Source organism: Podarcis erhardii (assembly GCF_964252035.2).
Source record: "Podarcis erhardii genome assembly, chromosome: 10".
NCBI lineage: Eukaryota > Metazoa > Chordata > Lepidosauria > Squamata > Lacertidae > Podarcis > Podarcis erhardii.
In genome coordinates, this window is record NC_138500.1 from 47692497 (window position 1) to 47716344 (window position 23848).

At 43.4% G+C, this 23848-nt stretch overlaps 1 protein-coding gene and 1 long non-coding RNA gene across 2 annotated transcripts in view; both read right to left on the reverse strand.

Moving 5' to 3' along the window:
- The window catches only part of SRGAP1 (SLIT-ROBO Rho GTPase activating protein 1), a 114973-nt gene extending 94605 nt beyond the window's left edge, over positions 1 to 20368 (reverse strand). Inside the window, exon 1 of the mRNA XM_081877856.1 lies at positions 19875 to 20368. Within this exon, the coding sequence (XP_081733982.1) occupies positions 19875 to 19941 (67 nt within the window). The 5' untranslated portion in view covers positions 19942 to 20368. The remainder of the gene's footprint in view (positions 1 to 19874) is intronic.
- The window catches only part of LOC309350924, a 215457-nt gene that overhangs the window by 119574 nt on the left and 72035 nt on the right, over positions 1 to 23848 (reverse strand). The window lies entirely within an intron of this gene.

Below are 23848 nucleotides of genomic sequence, written 5' to 3' on the forward strand. Positions count from 1 at the left end.
ATTCCCCTGCTATATGTGGACAGCTGTACAAGTCCTTGTTAAATCTCTAAGGCAGTAGGATCCAACACAGGAGTGAAAAATACAAGGATATGCCTATGAATGAAACAGAAAGGCGGAAGGGATAGAGGCAGGACACAATAAATAGAAAAGGGAGCAGACAAACGCCAGAGCAGGCCCTCCAGCTGTTTTGGGACTACAACTCCCATGATCCCTAGCTAACAGGACCAGTGGTCAGGGATGATTGGAATTGTAGTCCTAAAACAGCTGGAGGGCAGAGTTTGGGGATGCCTGCACCAAAGAGAGAGGCTAGGAAGTCCACGTTAATTGGAGTCCCCCTTCTAGGTCAGGGTGGATTGGGAGGTCGCAAAGGGACCAGAGACTGGTATACAGTTAAGATTCCTAATCAAGATCCTCTCTCTCAAGTTCACCATTGACTTGCTATGGCTAGTGCTACTAAATAATGCTAGGACGAAAGATAGAATGGAAATCTTTTACCAAGCCAGGAAAATAATTTAATCTGTGAAGGCTCTTAGTTATTTGCTTTTAAAACTGTGCCCATATGGCTATAAAGCACTTTCTCTTGTTCTTCCAAGTTAGATGGACTGCCAAAGTATGAAAAAGTTGCAGATTACAGTAGTCTTCTAAACACAAAATTAATCATGCTTGCCTAATAAAAAAATGGTTCCTTTAATTTAATTCAAATTTACTACCCTTTCATGCGGAATGCATCTCTTTTTCTCTCTGTTTGTGCTACAGGGGGAAGGGTGTGTGTATTTGTGTTTGTGCAGCCCTCTGACCCACCAATGTATGTGCTCTGCCTCTCCAAAAAGGTTACCCAGCCCTGCTATAAATGTTAGGAGGAAGTCACAAATGATTTTTAGTTTCCAGGCAGTATCAAGGATTCAGCTCTGTAGCACTGCATATAAGACATGCAGAAATCTATACGGCTTTTGATACACAATAGGGTGCTTGTTTCTTTGCTGACCACAGGTGCACCCTGAACGAACACACCCAAGATTTGCATTACAAATGGCATTTCTGCGCAGCCTTTTCCACAGGACAGGCATGAAGCAACACAGCTGAACAAATTTTACAAGTTATCTACCTCTATTCATCTACAGAATATATTTACAGTCCTCAACCCAACAGAGAGTATTCCTTTACAAGAAGTTTTGGGTTTGGTTCTTTTAGAAAAGCAGTAATAATGCAAATTGCAGCAGCTCTGTTATAAACATATATATATATACACATGCCAGTATGTAACAATACTCGCTTGCAATCCTGCTGGTGTCACATTGCATCTATTAGCAATTGATGAATTAAGCTTTTAGTAGCAACAGTAGCCACATCCATTCATGCTGCTGACCTCTGCTTTTCTGAATGAATTAAGAGGAGGAAAAGAAAAATGTGACTTCCACAAAGCTTCCCTTCCAACACAGGAAATCCTGTGTAGTTAGACACAGTATGTGTCATGCACCGGGTTTTCATTCTATTCCCCTTTAAACGCCCACATTAGTAGCATGTCACAGGAAATTATTCCTTATTTTCAGTAGTTCCAGAACAGGGCTTCTTTGGATACAAGGTCAGCATGAATACATCACTGCCTCCTTATCATTGCAAAGCAGCTGTGCAGAGGATGCAAGACACAATATAGCCTCACGTTGCTGAATACCTCTTTTCATAGAGCTTAGGCATCAGTTTTGGGGTGCCTTTGTGTCTTCTGAATCCCCCCTTCCCGTCAAGCCATATCCAGAAAGAAACCATTAAAACAGAGTAGTCAATGGTATGCAGAAGAAGGATCCAAATCTAAGACACAGTAGCATTTAGAAAGAAATAGTGACAGGCGGTCATCAATGAGCTGAGAAACAGGAAGGGAAATTTACAAACACAGTGAAAATAAGGTTCAGTCTCTGTGGGAAAATATGTCTTCCTTCTCCTGGAAAGAGAAGGCCTGAACAAAAATTCTGTAGCCATTAAAGCCCTTCCACCTTGTACTGCAGCATCCTTATTTCCAAAAAGTCACAGATGAAGCCTCCTGTGCAGATAAACTAAAACAATATTTTGGCACTGTTTTGTTTATGGCTACCGTCAGAAGAGCTTTTGTGCAAGTGCAGAGAAAAATAAAAATGCATTTGTTGAAAGAAAATGACCCTCTACCTCACTTGGTATCCAGTTAGCACCAAAAAACAACAAACCCAGTCACTGGAAGCTTTACTTAAGTAAACAGTTAAAGAAAATTATCAAAACGCTGCAGAAACACCACTCTGGCTACTACCCAAGCCACTTACAGAACTTGCAAATATCTGGCAGAATGACTTTGCGAGATGTCAATCTTGAACTTGGAAACCTGTAATAAGGATTAGTACTGAAGGAATTGTTTCTATCACAGCCTCTCTCTGTTGTGATTGTTAGCTACTCTGGATGCCTTTGCCATTCATAAAACCAGTTCACATATGCATGTACATCACATGAATTGCACGTGTGAATGAGTCATCACAGGTCAAAGGCCACTAACAGAACTTTCATATTCTCTCATCTCACTTAAAAAAAAAAAAAGGTTTTCGGTTCAATCAGCTTTCATATCCAGCCAAAACCAACGCATGTGCAAATCAGCCTTCAGGGGGTCCACACCAGCATATATCCCAGTTACAGATTCTTTACTGACTTGCATGTAGCCATTTTAGGGTACAGCTGTTTTAAAATACAGTGGACGTTTGGGTTGCGAACGTGATCCATGCAGAATGCACGTTCGCAACCCGCATCTGGGCACACACGGGTTGCAATTTGGCGCTTCTGCACATGTGCAAAGCGCAATTTAGCACTTCTGTGCATGTGGACTGCCAAAACCCGGAAGTAGCCCATTCCGGTACTTCCAGGTTTCGGCAGTCCGCAACCCAAAAAAACTCAACCTGAAGCAGATGCAACATGAGGTATGACTGTACTTTGGTTTTATGCTGTTAATTTTGGTGCTGTTAATGTACTAACTCTCCTGAGCCCACACAATATCATGTAAGGCTTCATTAAATGCCAATAAAAAAATACATAATGATGCAAGTTTAGTCACTATTTGAAATAATCATTCAAATAACAAGAGGTGCATGACGAAGAACCCGAACAACTGTAAATGTATATCTCATGAAAAGTTTTCCTTTGATGAGTTTTGAAGAGCATATATACATTCTGTTTTAAGCTATGAAAGAAACATATCTTAGCCAGATATATCTTAGTATAACAGTCATCTCCGCTCTGAATGAGAAAGACTGCCACACAGCCACTGCACACTTAGTCAGAAAGTATTATTCACCTCAGGAGGAACTCTGCATTTAGAAATAAGCATGCATTTGTCAGAAAGCCATTTTTCCCAGGCACAAAGTCTTTAACAATGTTGGCTACACAGCAAATAGACTTATTCCAATTTTAGGTCAAATAAATATCCTTTCCTGTCATAGGTTTTGTTTTACTTGAATGGCAGTTTTGGTAGCAAGCTGGGTGGGGAGGACAATTGCTGTGACCATCTGTGACTCCAGAATATATTCTTGCAGCTTCTATAGTAAATTTGAATTCAATGCCACCACATTCTTTCCTGCTGAGACTTTCAGGCCCTTTGAAAATGTAAAGAAAACAGATATATTCAGGACATGAAAGAGAGAGGGGGCTCATCAAGCCTGACCCTGAATTTAAGCAACAGCAGACATCATTGTAACAGCATGGCAGATGTTAGTCTTTACTAACTTTCATCTCCAGACAGATTTGTACAATCTCTGATTCCATCCTGTTTGCTGTCTCACATGTGCAAGTCTTAACAGAATATACAAAAGTTTCAACTTAGAGTGCATGAGTGAATTTGCAATTCTAAGTGCCTTAACTCTTTCTGTAAGCCGAATATGTTTCCTACTTTTTTGAATATTAAAGAAGCAGAAGGAAATGAAGTAATGTACTCTTCAAGGCTGTCAATCTGTACTAAACCTCTGGCTATAGTGCCCAAACAAGAGAAATACAGTGATGGAAATGTTACATCCCCTGCACGTAAAAAAAGGAATTGAAGATTACAGTATACTTGTTACCCATCTCAGGTAAATGACGTTAAAACCAGTGTCATTAACATCAAGAAAACTGAATGGAAAGGGTTGTTTAATTCATTAGCTGGTTATTTATGAAATTTCTACAGTGGAGAAAAATGTACCAATGGGTTGCTGGCTTTTGGGAAAGTAAAAACCACAATTCCCAACCTTTAGACAAAATGCAAGCATTTTGCAGGACATGATCAAGACTTTCCTGAGGCACCTGAATCAAGAAAAGGCTAACTAAACTTCTGTTGTTTAGTTGACACACTAATCTATAAGCTAAATACATTTTATCAAAGAGCTCATTGCTGACTTCCTTGCCAAAATGAAACATTTCTAGCATTGTGGAAGCTAACCTGTCTCTTATCACCGTATTTCCAAATTACGGCACTATACCAACAATACCCAAGGAATTATGGCATCAAAGATGGATAGCCCAGTTCAAGGGGTTAAGATTGAGTATCAAATATGTGGAAACAGAACAGATTCCAAATCTTATGTACAGAGAATGAGACCATTGGTTCGGGGTTTCCCAAACATGGATCTCCAGCTGTTTTTGGACTACAATTCTGATCAACCCTGACTACTGGTCCTGCTAGCTAGAACTCATAGGAGCCAACTCCTAGGGGATGTCGGTGCTAATAAAATATTTGAGGGGGCTGGGCCCCACAACATTTGTGGGCATTCCCATTCAAATGATGTGTGTGCACTGTGTCATGTGATCGATTATGCAGGGTGGGGCTTACCTGGGCCCCCACAATACTTTATTCAAGATGGCAACCCTGCTAGGAATGATGGGAGTTGTAGTCCAAAAACAGCTAGAGACGAACGTTTGGGAAACCCTGCTCTAACCCAATACTGTCTACACTAGCTGGTTTCAGATAGGAGTATGGTTTTTTTCAGTCCTACTGAGAAATGCTGAGAATTGAATGAGGGATATTCTGCCTGCATAGCAGTTCCTCCACCACTGAGCTACAGCCCTTCCCCAAATATACACCACCATGGACTGTTTTGACAATATCTGCAGTCATATAATGCACTGATTAGCTATATGAAATCACTGATATATTTCCATTAATGAGCATGACACATTTTTAAATTTCCTTATTTGTCCTTTTCATTTCATAAAACTTTTCTGCACCACATTCATTGTTGCACATTTTTGTTCTGGCCGTATTGACATTTCATGTGTTAATGGAGCCATAAGCATTCTGATTATGCAATAAAGACAGTCAACGCAGCTGACAGAATGTTGTTAACATTTGGCGACAGCAGCTGGAAAGGAATGGCCATGTGTTTGTTTATGTAATAGACCACTATGCTCCATGCAGTTTACGCTTTTATCTGTAACCATTTTATAGCGCTGTTCTTGAAGCAGTGAAAAACCTTCCAGTAAATGCAAAAGTAGGTCTCTTGATGTTACATAGGTTTTAAAAGATTAAAATGTCAAGATGTCAGCCTTTTTTGGTTGGTTTGTAGGTTTGCATTTTATACGAACAGTTATGTGCAGATAAGCAAAACGGTTTTCCCACGTTTCATCTTTCTTACTGTAGTTCAGCTTAAAAACTTGTATGGCTAGGCCCGTCACAGAAATCTTTTGCTCTATTTAGTATTTCATTAAAAGTCACAAAATGTAACATGACACATTTCAAGGGAACACCATGCTTCAGCCAATACGGAAATCGCACAATTGCTTTGTAGTGTTTTACTATAGGAGGCTGAATGGGATTTCCATGGCTAGGGGGGAAAGAACAGCACTGGTTGGTGTGGGTAGGTACAACCATGTTTCTTGAGAAGGAAAGAAAGCAGGAAAAGCAAAGCTGGATCTTGAGGAAAACAGCCTGGTGTGGGAAACCCAACCAAATGGCATTGGTGGTAGGCGAGCAGAGGGTTGTGAGGCAGAACGTGAACACTGGGAAGCCTGTGTGGCCCCGAGGTCCCTGGACCTACGCAAAAAGTCTTCTTCAGCCTCCTTCTGAGGTTAGAAAGGGCAACGCATATTCTGTGCCTTATATAACTTGTGTAGAATCACATGAAATATGCAACTGAAATTTGCAATTGATTCCCCTTGTCAAGAGGATGAGCACAAGAACCGAAAAAATTATGTAAGGAATTATACTCTACATAGGTGCATGTATGGAATTAAGGCAATGAAGTTTACTGGGGTGGCAAGCAGCAAATTTAAATGTCTCCTCTTAAACGAAGAAGCAGGCACAAGGCAGATTCCATCTGGATGTTGTAGTCAGAGAGGGTGCGGATATCTTCCAGCATCTTGCCAACAGAGATCAGCCTGTTTGGTCATGGGGAATGCCTTCTTTATCTTCAAGGTCTTGGCCTTGATGTTCTCAGTGGTGTCACCTCCTTCCACTGGAAGACTGCTTACGCCACTTCATGAGGAAACATCTGTAAACTTTCAGGCGCATACACACACACACACACACACATATATGCAAGTATGATGTAGCTGGGGATGACAGCAAAGCAGTTTGGCTTCTTGCCCACAGCAGCTGTTTGGAATGAAATCCAGGTGTGCTGAAGGGTTGTGGGGGGTGGAAGAATATAGACACACGGGAGGGGCTTTTTATATGCAGCAAAGAAATCACTAGGCAAACTGAAGAGAGAAGAAAGGATTAACGAAGTTAAGAGTGTGAGAATGGTTAACTGGTGTTTAGAAGGGATAAAGGTAAAGGTAAAGGGACCCCTGACCATTAGGTCCAGTCGTGACCGACTCTGGGGTTGCGGCGCTCATCTTGCAGGGATAGGCTGTGCTCAATCCTACCTGATGAGTTGTGGTTCTTAGGCCCAAGAGCAGAGACCACAGGTGGCTGAGAACAGTCTGACAGCTGTGATCTTGTGAAGAACATAGTAGCAAGCCTACGGACTAGAAACTTGTTTACACACACATATGGAAGTAGAATGTCCATACCTGTATGCTGCAATAGCATCAGAACTGAGACGTAACCCACAATCTCTTATGGGTGCAAAATGGCAAAAGAGAACAGACTGTAGGACTGAGCAGGGCCTTTGCCTCCGCATGATAGTAAATGCTGTTTAAATATTGTGAAAACAGGTCTATGGGAACAGATTATGCAATATTCTGGAAGATTCAGCGAGATGTTGTTTAGCATCTCTATGAAGCCACTGAGTAAGATAATCTGAAGCATTGAGTGAAATGTCATCAGAGTCCGGATGAAACTTGGTTCTGTGCTTTTCATTAAATAAGCATTCAGGAGCAAATGACAAATCTAGATCAGCGGATGAAGTTAAACTGAAATAGGATCATTAAGATGGAGGCAACGCTGATGGGCAATTCCAATGCTCAGAAAGAAAATATTATTGTCTAGTGTTTGAAATGAGATGGTAGTAATAGCCACATCTGACTATAGTGTGGAACTTGGGGATGGCTCCTGAATCCTGCTCAGATCAGAGTGGCTATGGTGGCACCTTTTACTATTTGCATTTGTGTTACCAACAGAGATCTTGACACAGTGATCTTATCCATGCTACTGTAACATCAAGGACCGAATACAGCAATATTCTTGACATGAGGCTCCCCTTGAAGATGACTTACACTCCAGGTGGTACAGAATGCTAAATCTCACATACGAGATTATTTATTCTGTCACTTGTGTAGCAGCTGCACTAGTTGCCTGTGATGTGAACTTCTGGGCCCAATTCAAGGTGCATGTTTTTACCCTTTTAAAGCAATCCATAGCCTGCATACAACATTCCTTAGATACAATCTCTCCCGACACATTATGATAATTTGATGAGGACATGCTCTGTATATCTTTGTTACACGAGTTTAAATAAGTCTGCTTTTAGGGGCCAGGCCTCAATTGCAATTGCCTCAAGCCTCTGGAATAATTGCCCAATCGCTGCGAGTAAGAGCTGTAAATCCCACTTAATTCATGGGTGGCTTTTTGGCAAGGTAATTGAAGGGCTGTTCTGATTAATTTAATGTAAGAACCAGGACTTGTTAACCACCAGCTATTCACAGTTCTCTTAACTGCCAGGCACGAGCCGTGGGCAGTAGCCTAGGTGAGTCAAGAGCCATGAGACAGCTCGGAACCGAAAAGCAATTCTGATTAGAAGGAACAATGGAAACCACAGGTCTATAGAAGTAAGATGCATTCAACACCCATCAGCTGATGGGCAGCAGAAGCATGCCTTACTAGCATAGGAACAATCAGGAGCTGCCCCATACCTGACATCACATATGGTATCAAGTGTGGGGCTGCTGTGTGCGTTTTAGGGAAAATAGCCTGGTGGGACAAATGGGGAGACATGGTAGGCCCAGCTTGACCCATGCAGCAGAGGTTCCCCACCCTTCACTAAAGCTTGAGCAAGGCTCAGTTGAAAAAAGAAAGTACTTGTGTTTTCCTGCCTGCCCAGAAACAGCCAGGTCATGATCCAAATGTTTTTTCCTGATAACTTTCCCACATGGAGCAATAGTCGGTAGTTCATGACACCTACATTCAAATAACGTATAAAAATAAGTGTGTTTTGAGATTAGCATTTAAACATGCCTCCCAGGACAGCTTATTTTAACTATTTTTCTTAATCATAGGAATAGGACAGAACAGACTTAAGAAGAAAATATGCAGAAGTGATAATGACTGATCAATCCATTTCTAACCGTAAACCAGTCTTTGTTGTCCCATCTCTGTATCTGGAACACAAATTTGCAGATGTATCTACAAAGAGAAGCCCATTAACCACTTGGTTCATAAGCCTTCTGTTCTCAATATACTTGCTTTGCAAGTATATACACGAATGCATAACCCTCTACTCATCCAGCTGGAGGGATTGATCATTATTCTACCATAGCAATGTACATATGGGCACTGTGAATGATAAAAACTTGCCTGGGATACTGGAGCGCAGAAAGAGACGACTATGAAAGCCAATGCAAAACCATAAACCTGTAAAATACAAGTGTGAAATCCTGTGATACAGTGAGCCTCTGATCTATTACCGACCTAAGCAAGACTCTAGTTGGCAGCCTTTAGCCTATATATTCCATGTCCCGTCACTAATCTCCCCCAAGCCGTTCTGGAACTATCTTATTAGCATTCTGCTTCACAGTCCATAAGGGAATTAAAGATTTAGAGAATTCTCGTTTACCAAATGTTTCACTGACTTTAACCTTCTGACCCACTGTGGCTACATTGACCCATTAACATTATTAAAATCAATTGCAAGGGCAAAAGGTCTCGCAGAGCAAGTTCCCTCTTTGTACAGGGCAGAAACTACCCTACACTGGGTAGCTGAAGTCAGGACACTCAGCTAGGCACATGCTGTGCTAGATAACCAGCTCTTTAATTAGCAGAACAGCTGTGCTAAAAAAATGGTGTTTGAACTGTGGTAGCTTTCTGTAAGCTATGCAATACATAAATACAAATGTGATCAGCTTGAAAGAGTATGTAAACACATTTCTTGATGAGCTGCAGGAACTTAATATATAATAAAGACATTCGTAAGTGAAAGGGAATCTAAGCTTGTTAATTCACAGGCTTTCAGGCTAATAATCATTCATGATGAAACGTCAGCATGTACTGGCTCAGCCAGTTTCTGCTAGGCAGAAATTCTAAGCTAATGCCACACAAGAAATATATATTTATATATGTGTGTGCGCTGCTCCACTGGGAGACACTCTGGGTTCGAAATGTATCATTTCTTTATCATCTCTAATGCTCTTGCTCACATAGCATAAAAATATAAGCTTTCTTGATCTGTTAAACCACAAGTGTGTGACAGCAGTCTTTTGAAAGTGTGTCAAATCTCAAATTAAGAAGGAAACAGAGGGAAAATGGGAAAATGCAAGACAATTTTAGTATAGGCTCTAGTGTGCCCATTATCTACATTCTGAAACACTCAAATGCTGCTATAGTTAAGCTAGCTGCGCATCTCCTGTGGAGCCTGATGTTCCTATAACTCTTTCCCAAACAAGCTGCCATTATAATCATACAGTACTTCTAATGCTCTGGTATATGTATCTAGACACAACTTCCCACAATGCGCTGGCTGAGGCTGGAAGGAGTCACAGTCCAAAAGAAGCCTTTTGAGGGCACCAGGTTGGTAAAGCCTGTTCTATCTTATACCCTTTCTAACAATGTGTTTTTAAGAAGGGTTGCAGATTCCATGAAGGCCTTTACATGCATAACCATAGCTGTGAACCGTCCCTTATTTGGCGGGAAAGTCCCTTATCCCAGCGCAGTGTCCCGCTGCTGTCCCTTATTGATGATGTCCCTTAAATATCCCGGGTTTCAAAGAAAGCAGCTCCTCTCCCTCCCTGCCGGCCAGGGAGGATCCAACTGTGTTGCTTGGCTGCGTTGCTCACCCAGTAAGGAGTCTAAGAATGACTGGGGGGTGCATGCCTTGTGCCAATCAAATCGGCTGCGTTGCCTGGGGACTCACCTTTGCTCAGCGCTTCCCAGCGGGGAGGTGACGGTGGTTTCCCTTGCTGCATCCCCTTTGCCAGGTTGCTGCGCTGTGGGAACCACTGCTTGAGGCTTCATTTGGCTGCTGGCTGGGCTTTCTGCCTTTGGCTTGGAGGGGCTCAGAAGCTGAATATACCTGCGCCCTGAAACTCCCTTATTTTGGCTGCTCATACCTTATTTTCAAGGCTGCTGTAACTTGACAGCTACGTGCATAACCATATACATGAAGGTGTCCTTGGTACATATGCTTGCATTGTATGTCCAAATACCAAGGAAGGAGCCTGCAATGTCCATACTCAGGGATACTCACGAGTCATATGCACAGATGTCAAGGAAGGAATGCACAACAACAGGGGCAGGGCTGTTCATGAACCTGCGTCGCTCGACATGGGAGCAAAGAACACTGAAACAGGGTTGAGGTGCATGAAACGCAAGTTCTAAGAGAAACTTATTTGGAAATGTTTACATAGTAGGCACATAGGCAGGGCTTACTCTACTGTTTTGTGCAATACTTACGATATAGAACCTGCATTATTAAATTACAAGAGTTATTTATAGTGAAGCAAATAGATAAACTTCTAAAGCATTTTGTTTAGGATCCAGGTATGAGAGAGAGAACGTAATTAATATGTATTAAGCCATAGCCCGTATATATGGCATGAACTTTGGTGAACAGTGATTTGGAAGCATATATACATGCTGTCAAAGTAGCAAGACTCCTAACTCAATGCTCTCTGCTAATAGATATTATATGGAGTGCTTTAGAAGAAAGACTGCATCTGCTTAAGAGCCCGGAGACACAATATTCATGGATCTACTGTACTCCCGTTATTTCCCCACTGTGGCCAAATGTAAAGAGTTACAATTATTACTTCATGGAAATCATCTTCTGGCAAATCCGACGGTGTTTGTAGTAATTCCAAACGTGGTTTACAAGAACTGCCACATCATAAAGAGTTCAATTACAGCACTCTTCTTGTAAACTACTACTTCTGCCTTCCCTGCAACAATTTTAGAGGGGGCATCTTTAAATTCACTTTTAATCACTGCGCTCAGTAGCACCGCTTCTTCTCTATCCACCCACAACATAAAGTGCATGCAATTGCAGTTAGCAATGTTTGTGGGCAAAAGCAAAGGATCCTGCCGGCTAGAAACAGGAACAGCATGCATCGTAACTTAGTTCCAAAATTCTCATTAATACGTCTATAAAGTGTGACGTGTGTCAGCTATAGTGAGGAAATAGAGGCCCAATTCAGATATAATGGGGAAACATGACTTCCTACCTTCTGAATAAACTATGGCAAGACTCAGGTTCTCAAACTTCCTATGTTCTCTTGCGCACCCAGGATGGAAGCATCCATTTTCCGTTTTAAAGTTAGGAAACGGCACTTTAAGTGCAGTCCAAGAACAGTTCAGGATATGGAATCATTGATTCATATACTGGCTTGTTCTCAAATGGTAATTTACAAAGTTTCCCAAGTCTGGATGTTGCAGGGGACCTGTTGCTTCTGAAAGTGGAAGAGAGCGGAAGGTTGAACATGTGAGCCTTGGCGCACTGTGACTTGTTCACCCAGTAATATCTGAACTGGAACCAAGCGCTCTTTTTATACACCAAACTGGCCACATTCTACACGTAGATGGCAGTTCAATGGCTTATAGCGAAACATGATGGATCAGTATGGCTGGGTGATAGCAGCATCACCCAGATTTTTCCAGAGCTGCACAGCATATCCACTGCTTCCCCAGTATTTCTCAACCATATGACACCATTATATCCACTACATGTGAATATAATAACATTTTCCCACTCTCTTTCACTATGGCATGAATAACTAGGAGACTCAGGGACAATGTAGATTGGTCATGTAATGTGTGATTCAAATGGGTCTACTGTGGTTTATGTGGCAAAATGCTAGCATGATAGCCAAATGCTAATTTTATCTTGGGGTGCTCCAGAAGTTACAATAATTACCTTTCCTTCCCAAAAAAGGGGAAGATTATTAAAATGTAAGTTTTGCTTAATCATTTGTGAAGATGCCATTCATTTTCATCTTACAAATAATTAAGGAAAGATTTGTCCTCATTCATATTTCTTGCCACAATACTACCCACAGAATCAAGTTGGTTATTCTTGGTTACAATTTTGTGCCAAACCAAAACTGCCACCTAGAGATCCTAAATATCTTGGGATAAATTTATCTGGAAACATAAAGCACAATTTTATTGCTGCAAAAAAGCCAGAGACTCTGGACGTCTGAGACAGCAGCTGTGTCTCTCACCCAAACACAGCCATAAAGAAATTCACAGCTCTCCCTTTCACACTTCTGCAATAAGTGTTACCAAATGTTCTCCCTACAATATGTGTTTACTTCTGAGAAGCAAGCTTAAGAAGTATAATATAAAGCAAGTGTGAAATATCAGCACTGCCTTTTAAACAATCAAAAGTAAGAATAGGGAAAGATAGCTTCTGTGTTTGATTTCTGACAAGTGGCTGTGGCTACACAACACTAAATAATTGTACAGTGGTACCTTGGTTCTCGAACGGCTTAGTTGTCAAACAAATCAGCTCCCAAACGCCACAAACCCAGAAGTGTTCCGGTTTGCAAATGTTTTTTGGAAGCAGAACATCTGACATGGCTTCCGCTTGAGTGCAGGAAGCTTCTGCAGCCAATCTGAAGCCGTGCCTTGGTTTTCAAACGGTTCTGGGAGTTGAACAGACTCCCAGAACGGATTAAGTTCAGGAACCAAGGTACCACTGTATAGTGTAACATGCAAGAGCAGAACAGACCCTAAGCAAAGATTCAGGCTCTCATTCCCGTTCCCACCTCAGAGTCTTCTGCTGCACAGCCAGGAGGAGGACTTTGTTCACATTTAATTTCACTTTCCACAAATTCTGGCTTGGTGTGTCCTATGAACCACAGATCATTGTTTAAAACTTACTCAGAACAATGGGTTACATGGCTTGCTTTGCTTAACTAACTAGTTTGGTTTAAACCATGATTTCCAAATCATATAGCACAACCACCATGGAAGCTAAGAACTGGTGACGTCCTTCTGCTGGCCACATGGGGGTTGTAAGGAGGAGTATGCAGACCCAAGGCTTTGGTTAGGCTTCTTCTTAGTCATGCATGTAGGGTCAAACCATGGTTTAGCATCACAGAAGAACAAGGCCAGTGTGCTATTTTGAAATGCGGCACACAAACCTCTTTTGGAGCCTAAATGAATGGGCACATTACTTAATACAATTCAGAGGGACAAGCAGAAACAAACTCCTGCACTTCATTGAATAGAGAAAATTTGCAGGTTTTCTCAAGGCTGCATGTGAAACTGTCCATTGCAAACTTAAGTGGATTTTTTCTGCCTTCTCACACATGCTACATTTGACCAAATTTAACTGTATCACAATTTTATTTTCTTCCCTGAAAAAATGATAGCTCTCTTCTAGTTTAAACAAATTTTCATCTACTTTGAGATTCTTGGAAGAAGATTTTGTATACTTTGTTCTGCTAAAACTTCCTTCCTAAACAGCTGCTGCTAATACAAAATCTTTTAAAAAGTAGAGCACGGAAGATTCAAGTAAATATTAATTATTACACTGAGGCTTAGGCAAATACTAAATGTTCAAGATCAGAAAAAGCAATATACTTTAATGTCACTTCCATAATTTCCAGAATTCTGCAATGCAGCTTTTGGATCTTATCATTTAGACATAGATGTTTTGTGTTTGAGAGAACTATCATGGTGCAATGACTAGAATATTAGGTTTGTATGTAGAAGCTCAAGTCCATTCAGATAATCACTATCTCTCTTGTTTCACAAAACTATATCATGAAGTGGCCTGGCAATGATGTCACAATTACAAGCAACTTATCCGACGAAAATCCAGAAAAAGAAACATCTGCACCACATATCTCTGACCTAAGAACCTGGCCATTGTTGTTAGACAAACTCCAGCTATTTAGACAAATTCATTTAATGGTGCATAACATAATGTGCATTATTTCTTGGACTCCATGATCACTGCAGACTGTGACAGCAGTCACGAAATTAAAAGACGCCTGCTTCTTGGGAGAAAAGCAATGACAAACCTAGACAGCATCTTAAAAAGCAGAGACATCACCTTGCCAACAAAGGCCCATATAGTTAAAGCTATGGTTTTCCCAGTGGTGATGTATGGAAGTGAGAGCTGGACCATAAAGAAGGCTAATCACCGAAGAATTGAAGCTTTTGAATTATGGTGCTGGAGGAGAATTATGGTGCTGGAGGACAGATCCTGAAGCTGAGACTCCAATACTTTGGCCACCTCATGAACAGAGAAGACTCCCTGGAAAAGACCCTGATGTTGAGAAGGATTGAGGGCACAAGGAGAAGGGGACAACAGAGCACGAGATGGTTGGACAGTGTTCTCAAAGCTACCAACATGAGTTTGACCAAACTGCGGAAAGCAATGGAACACAGGAGTGCCTGGCGTGCTCTGGTCCATGGGGTCACGAAGAGTCGGACACGACTAAACAACAACAACAACAATGATGATAATGTTCCATCCCTCCCGGTTGATGTTGTGTTGAGTCTATACTGCCTCCTGTACCATCTGCACTGTGACTGGAATGGATACCGGATGGGTTACAATGGCAAGTACAGACTGCATGGTCAGAAAAGTATTTCTAAACTACACTGCTGCTGTTTCTTCCAGATAATTCCTGTTTCTTCAGGAAGTACAGGAAACTGCTATGCAGAAGCAGTATTATAATATTGGGATATTTTGTACATTATATGGTCACCCACACCGATACTGCCTTGAACAGCAGTTACCAAATGTGAAGTACAGCATTTCACCATGTAGACTTAACAATATTCACTACAAACCTCTTTTTCAGGAAGTTTGCAGTAACCTGGAGAAGACTGCCAAATCAGCACCTCGAATTACTGAATAAATAGAGCTTGTTATATGCCAACAGCTGCCACATGGAGTAATCTGAAACGTCTTTCAAATGGCAGCTGTAATGCATAAATTGGCCTTCAGAAGTATAATTGCTGGGTTCCTGTAAAAGTTTGTTCTCCATAGGTTAGGCTAGGCCTCAATCTGCAGTTACAGCCTAAGATTTTTTAAAAAATACTAATAAAACACCAGTGACCTATGGAATTTCCTTGTACTCAGTCCTCCAACTGAAACATCTCACTAAATTATCCAACTAGTTTTAGTAGAATGCAAGGCACATTCTCTCAACGTGACATGCTAATTATTTTGGTGTTTCTTCAATAAGTCAAAATACAAGACTTGAACGAAGTCAAGCTCTAGCAGCCCTGTAGAACACTGTGGAACACAGATGATGTTTTACATATTCTAATACTAGCAGATCTCATACACAATGACTGACTTTGAACTCTGTTTATATATTATTAAGGTTAAATATCATTTAATTGTTACATGTTAACAATGATTCCATGCTGTTCTTCTTGAAGTATTCTTCCAAGTTTTACCAGGACATGGAAAAGCACAGATGACTGACTTGAAGCAGAGTGGCAAAATGAACTTGGTAAACTACCAGTCTCATCGCCCATTTGGATGCAGAGTTCAGCATGCCATATCTAATTCTGCATACAATGGCAGCCTTGTATACTTTGGCTTAGACCCAGCTACAGTCATGCACATCTAGCCAAAGACAATCAACAGCTCCAGGATGTGGGCATCCATCCCCAAAGCACACCCCTACATATCTAACTGGTCCAACAGGGGCAAGCGCAACCATGGATTACGATACACATTTCCACCTGCCTTAGTTGAAGGCACAGAAACATATTCCTGTACACATCTCACTTGCCAGATATGGCATTTAACATCATAGTCCTTTATTAACAAAGGCTATTTCTGCAAACTGAACACTTCATTTTGTGACGAAAACAGTCTATGTGCACTAGAGTGAGTAGCACGTCTATTTTCTTGTGGCCAGATATAAGAAAAAGTAAACTAGACTGCCATGTTGACATGCCACAGCCATGTGAGTGAAACTTATTCTTCATGTGTTTTGTAAGGAAAATAACTGAGGAAAAATAGGATAATTATTTCCACTGGGATAAACTACACATTTGAGACTGTTGTTGTTTATTAAAAGTGTACTGCAAAGAACAGCCCCAGCAACCACTTAATTGGCCAAATTTATTTACCATGTTTCTTATTCCTGAATTCAACGATATAGCCAGTTATCTAAAAACATGACAGCCCAAATCCTCTTCCTTGTATGGTTATTTTATTATTATTTATTCCTACTTTGGGAGAAAGGTTGGTATATTAATGTATTAAATATATGCATACATTCCTAGACCACCCCTTGGCCCAAGGCAACACACAATATTTCCAATAAAATTCGTAACATGTTAAAACCATTCTAATACAAAATTGTCAACCACAGACCAACAGCCCTTGGGTCAAACTCTCCCCATAAGCCTGCAGGGGAAGAAATATCATCTTCTGACTTCACAAGCCTGGAAGTGATGACACAACTATGCCTTCAATGGAAAGGAGTTCCACAGTGAGAGTTCCACAACAGAGAAGGCCCAGTTTCTCATCATCATAAACAAATCATGGCCATTGATAGGAGCACAGATAGGGCTCCCCTGCAGATCTTAGGAGCTCAGACAAGCAGATGCTGGGAGAGGTGCTCTATCAAGTACTTGGGACCCAAGTTGTGTAGGACTTTATGTGCCAAGTTAACATCAAGTCTGGTATTGCTCATAACAGAATATTTTCTTTTAAAAAATTGCTCAATTATCTGTTCAATCTAGTATGCTCACAAAATCCACAAGCCAAAAATCATTTGGTGGTATAGATAGCTCGGTGTTATTAGTTGTTGGAGAATTTAGTACCTCTGTAGCGTTTTCTTCTTTCCCATGTTTAGCAAATGCAAAAACAAAGCCCATTAAACTGTACATAAATTTGTTTCATCTGAATAACGTATACTTTCCCCACTAAATTTTGTTTTCAACACAATACACACAACCATTTAAATTATTTCTATTTTAGTACTGCTACTTTGTATCTGTGTTCTGATAGGTGTCCCATATATCCCTGCAGAGCAACTGAATTCCTCAGATGGTACACTGCTGAGAGTATAGTTATGTCCCAGAGGTGCACTTGGCTTGTACAAGAACTCCCAGGCAGTTTGTGTTACAGAGTTCCCTAGGAAAAGAGATTGATGGTTAAACCACTCTGCAAGGGGCAGAAAGGTATCCTAACAACTCTGAGCATCCCTAACAAACTACAGTACAGTGGTACCTCGGGTTAAGTACTTAATTCATTCCGGAGGTCCATACTTAACTTGAAACTGTTCTTAACCTGAAGCACCACTTTAGCTAATGGGGCCTCCTGCTGCTGGGGCCTCCTGCTGCTGCCACGCCGCCGGAGAACGATTTCTGTTCTCATCCTGAAGCAAAGTTCTTAACCTGAAGCACTATTTCTGGGTTAGCGGAGTCTGTAACCTGAAGCGTATGTAACCCGAGGTACCACTGTACCAGAGTTCTTTGGGAGAAAGGCACGACTCTTGAAGCAATATAATAGTGTTTTAAATACATAGTGTGGAAGTGGCCTCGATTCAATTACCAGCTGAAACTAGATAGGCTCCTAGCATTGCGATACTAGCCACGTATTGAAACTTTTTGTTTAAGAAGGCTTTCCTTCGAAATCTGATTCGGTAATCTGTGCAGCAATTGCATATCTGAAGAAAGTGGGGTTTTCATACCCCCATGCTCTGGAGGCACCAGCTAGGCACTCATCCTTCAAGCTGAACAAAGTCACATAAGCTTCTGAGACAGTTCTGGCAAAGAATTGGAAGGCCAGTCATACATTTCAAAGCCACGTGTGACTGTACAGTAGACAATGCATGCCTGGTCTTTTTCTGGCTGCTGCTCCACATTAAAAAGCTAGTAGGGTGGAACTATAGCCATAGGTACCCATTTAGGTACCCACTAACACCCTTAGTGTTGAGATCAAGGTTTCCCAAACTTGGGTCTCCAGCTATTTTTGGATTACAACTCCCATCATCCCTAGCTAGCAGGACCTGTGGTCAGAGATGATGGGAATTGTAGTCCAAAAACAGCTAGAGACCCTTTTGGGAAACCCTGGTTGAACAGAGTTTCTACCAAAGCCAACAGGACACTATGTGAAACGGAGTTCCTGATGACATCACATGTTGGATTTGCATATGCAAAGGGTATTTCATTACTATGGACAAACTCAAAATTGCAATATAAGCTTTTATTATGTACGCACGCCGGAGCAAATTAATCTGTATGCTCCAATATAGCCCACATTAGTTTGCGACCAATGAAGTGAAGAACTTAAATCAGCACATACAAGGAACATGAACTAGCATATTTCTAGAAGGAAGATCTTGTTTGTTTTCAAGAGACATTTTATTCAAAAGCTGCCAAGTGCTAGAAAACAGAAGCTGCAGATATAATGGAGCCACAGAACAGGAAAGTGAAACTCTTAAAATATTATGTATGATTGTATAAACACCGTCTTCTGCTGTGACATTAAAATAAAAAAGCAATCACAGAGAAACAGAACTGATGTACAACATAGGCAGGGAGGATGTTGTAGCATTGTTTCTACTGTTAAAAGACTGCTTTTTAAAAGGCTACCAAACATTTGTAACTGATTAAATAGAAGGTGCATGGTCTAAGCCAGCCATTCCAGATACATGGGAGCAGTCAATCAGTTACAACCCTCCCTTTGCCAAATCAAAGGGCATCCTGGAAGTAAATTAAGTGTAGCAATTGCAATCTACGCTGTTAAAACTGCAATCAAGCAGTATTTTTAAAAAGAAAAACAAGAAGAGAGTCCTCACTTCCAGTTTAACTGTGGCTGGGAAAGAGAGGGGCTGGAGAAGGCTATTCAAAGAACGGGTCTCCTAGCTTCCCTCTTGCTATGCAAGCCCGTTTCCCTTTCCACACTGGATACTGTGACTCTATTAACCAGATGACTCTGTGATGAGTCTTCAGCTGGAAGCTGGGGCACTTATCACCTAAAATGGTTTAAGCTTATCCCCCATGACACACACTCGCCTACCAATTTATCACACTCTCAAATCAGCGAGTGGCCTGAGCAAGTACAAAGGTGGACTTTCCCCCACCCTTTCAAACCCCTTTCAATTGGGGCGCGGGGGGGGGTCGGATTTAGCCAGGATTATAACCCCCGTTATAATCTGAGGATGCCAGTTTTTTTGGGGGGGGGTAATTACTGGGAATGGAAAGATGTGCGCTCTCCTCCTTGCACTGGAGTTAAGGCAGGGTAAAAACCAAGAGGGGAGTCAGAAACCAGGAGGCGGCTTCCCTGTCCCACCCCGACGGCCACCTCCAGACTTCTTACCTTTCACTTGACTTTCATATTCGGCCACGATCTCCTTGTCCTTCTTGAATCTGCTCGGGGTTGACATATTATCCTCCCGGTTCTTCTTTCAGAGAGAGGGTAGGGAAACACTTGGCAGAGTTTCGCGCGGCACAATTTGCAATTGCGGCGCTTACAGCAGAGATCTTCCTCGAGGTGGGAAGGACTTCGCGGCGCGTCCCAAGCTAGATCTGCCGGCGATCGTAGCTGGAAAGGCGAGAGGGAGAAAGGGGGGACTTTTAGGCTAATCCCGGAGCAGGCACCATCTCCGGGGCGCGGCAGCAGCAAGCAAAGGCTGGGCGTCGAAGCGGCCGGGACCAGCCCTTCCCCTCGAGGCTCGGCGAATCCCTCGCTCTTTTCTTCCTGCGGCCGCTGCCTTTCACTCAGTCCGCGCCAGAGCCGGGACGGCCGCCCGCAGCATCGCGGGACCGAGGCGGCGAAATTTCGCCTGCGGGCCAGGAGTTTCGCCTGCGGCTGCGAGCAGGGGGCGCCTCAGAGCGGAAACAAAAGTTCTCGCTCCCCCCTAATGGCTTCTCCGCCTTCCCGCTCTCTCCGGAGCCAAGCCCCTCGCGCCGCCGCCGCCGCTGCTGCTGCTGCTACCACGCCTTCAGCCGCCCTCTCCGCCTCTTATCCGCAGCTGCCGGCCTGGGAATGCTGGCGAAGGAGCGCAGCCCACCCGAAGCCGCCGCGCGCAGGCAAGAGACTAAGCCACCAGCCCGGGAGCTTCCAAGCGCCTCGCGGGTTCTCCTTCTGCCGCCCCTCCCCTGCGCCGAGCCGACACCCCTCGCGGCCAATGGGGGCCGCGCCGCCTCGGCCGCTGCCCAATGACAGGACGGCGGAGGGCGGGGCTTCGCGGGCCAGGCTGCCCGGATGCCTCCCGGGGTGAGCGAGGAGCGGACCCTGCCCAGGCTCGCGCCTAAAGCGCCCGCTTTGCCGGGCGAGATGCCGCTAGGAAGGAGAAGGGAGGGTTATTGCTAGCAGCTGCGAAAGGGGAAGCGGCGGCGGGAGAGGAGGAGGAGGGGTGGGGTGGGGGGTGGGGGGTTCTCCTCCTCCCGCTTTCTCGCCCCAGGAGCATATGGTGAGCGGGGCTTTGCTAGGGAAAAGGGGTGCGAGGCAGAGATAAGGTGTTGCAAGAGCCCTTGATCCTGGCGTGGAAAGTTAAACCCGCCGCTGTCTGGCTGGAAGTGGGAGGGGGGGGGAGGCTGCTTAGTTTGGGGGATCACGCTTTTGCAACCTTGTCGCGCCACCGCCGGAGCATTGTTTCTGTTCTACAGTATTGGCTTGGGAGCCCCAGTTCCTCAGGCTGCTGGTTGCTGCTTGCCACCAAGACGTTTCGTTGAAACTGCTAGAAGGCGATAGCGGGGCTCAAGGGTTAATCGCACCCGCCCAGCTTCGCTCCCTCTGTATAACCTGAGATGCGGGCAGCTTCCCTTCTGATGTGACCACAGTCTCGATGCGAAGTGACCACACCCATCTTTGTGGAGGGGACGCGCACACACAGTCTCGGTAGACTGAAATCTGAATAGGAGGCGAGGCCCTTCTTGCCTGTGGATCTCAAAAGTGTGTATTTTAAGCAGCACGGACCAACATAAAGCAGCTGGGATTTTGCTATTGTTGCTCAGTAAGAAGCAAAATCAACCAAGCCTTTCATAACATTTTTATTCAGGCTGGCTCTGGCAGTGACTGAACATCAGGTCAATAATTGTTCTTTTTTTGCAGGGGAGAGGAGTATTTTTTAGTTTTTCTCTCACTATGTATTTTTGTATTTCATTTTTATCCTGCATTTGCTCCAGGCAGCTTCCAAGGGCAAACATCTGCCTCCCCCTCTCTTTTATTCTCACAACAGCCCTTAGTTAGACTGAGAGATATAGCAACTCGCCCAAGGTCAGTGAGCTGAGTGGGGAAGTGGACCCAGGTCTGCTAGTCTGACACTCTTAATTTACTGGACCTCAAAGGTTCCCTAATATAAACAAAGCATTGTAATTCCATAGAAAGTTTAGGAATCAGATATGGGCCAGCCCAGGACGTACAGTGGTACCTTGGGTTACATACACTTCAGGTTACATACGCTTCAGGTTACAGACTCAGTTAACCCAGAAATAGTACCTCAGGTTAAGAACTTTGCTTCAGGATGAGAACAGAAATTGTGCTCCGGCGACACGGCAGCAGCAGGAGGCCCCATTAGCTAAAGTAGTGCTTCAGGTTAAGAACAGTTTCAGGTTAAGAACGAACCTCCGGAACGAATTAAGTACCCAAGGTACCACTGTATTGTCATTTCAAGCAAAACAAAAAATGCTGCACCTGCCTTCTCCTCTTCCTCCGTCGGTCATGGCTGCCACCACCTCCCATCCCAGAGACCTCAGTGGTGGGAAGAAATCTGGGTTCAGAGAAGTCAAGAGTGAGCTTTGCCTGGTGCGTCCACCAGGAAGCCCATCTCATGCTTTGAGTCACACCCCCCCCGGTCCATATAATTTAAAGCAGTGGTTCCCAATCAGTGGTCCACGGACCCCAGGGGTCAACGTAACTCACCTGGGGGGGGTGTGCACCATTCACATAACAAAACTAGCATAGGCATAACATTTCCTAAAAAGTAAGCAGTCTACACACTGGTGGAGGAACGGGAGTGCAGAGGGAGTAGACTGCCCCGGCACCACTATTCAGGTAGGGTGCTATCGCTGCAGCCCCCCCGACACGCGCTGTGCACCGTGCACCACGCCCCCACAGGCAGAATGTCACGCCCCCAGAACATGCACCACACCCCTGCGTGTGGCACGCCATGCCCTCACGGGAGGCGTACCACGCCCCTGGGATGTGCATCACGCCCCCACCTATACACCCTATACACCCCCCTATACACCCCGCCCCGGTAGCGGAGCATGCAGCTTCGCCACTGAGTCCACAGCTTGACCCTAGAAAAGCAGAAGAAGATTCATTTATTTATTTCAAAGTTCCATCCCTACCAGAGAGGAGTGGCAAACCAAGCTAATGGACTATGTCGAGACTGCAAAACTGAATGGAAAACTCAGAAATCAAGAGGACAATAACTTTATAAAAAAATGGGGGAAATTTCTAAGTTACTTAGGAGAGCACTGTAAGCAGATGGAAACATTAGCAGGATTTTGATCTCACTTATAGTGTAACAATTACCATGGATAATATGGTTTGATATAAAAATCGGACTATGGAAGAATAAAAGGTAAAGGGACCCCTGACCATTAGGTCCAGTCGTGGCCAACTCTGGGGTTGCGGCACTCATCTCACTTTACTGGCCAAGGGAGCCGGCATACAGCTTCCGGGTCATGTGGCCAGCATGACTAAGCCGCTTCTGGCGAACCAGAGCAGCGCACGGAAACGCCGTTTACCTTCCCACCGGAGCGGTACCTATTTATCTACTTGCACTTTGACGTGCTTTCAGACTGCTAGGTTGGCAGGAACTGGGACGGAGCAACGGGAACTCACCCCGTCGTCGTGGGGATTCGAACCACCTTCTGATCAGCAAGTCTTGGGCTCTGTGGTTTAACCCACAGTGCCACCCGCGTCCCAGTATGGAAGAATATGCAGTAATCAATGTTTAAAATGGGATTCCATGGAGGAGGTGGGAGAAAGTCCTGAAATTTGGAGGAATCTCTTTATATGGGTATGTTTTTCTTTTCTTTTTTGTATATAACTTTGTACTTGTAAAACCAAATAAAAATTATTTTTGTAAAAAAACATTTCAAAGTGCCAAATTGTCTATGACGACAGAAATTTGACAGCCATTCTGGGATCTCTTGCTTGCTTTCCTGCCTGATGGCTACTTAACTGTGCAGTACTTTCAGCAGAGTTCCTCATGTGTTACAGCGGAAGCCACGTTCCATATATGGCCATTAGGGTGACGTATACATTCATGTTTCACAGTAGGCTTGGGAACATGCCAGAGGTCGAAGCTTTCTTTGAGCAACAGAGATAAATGTTAG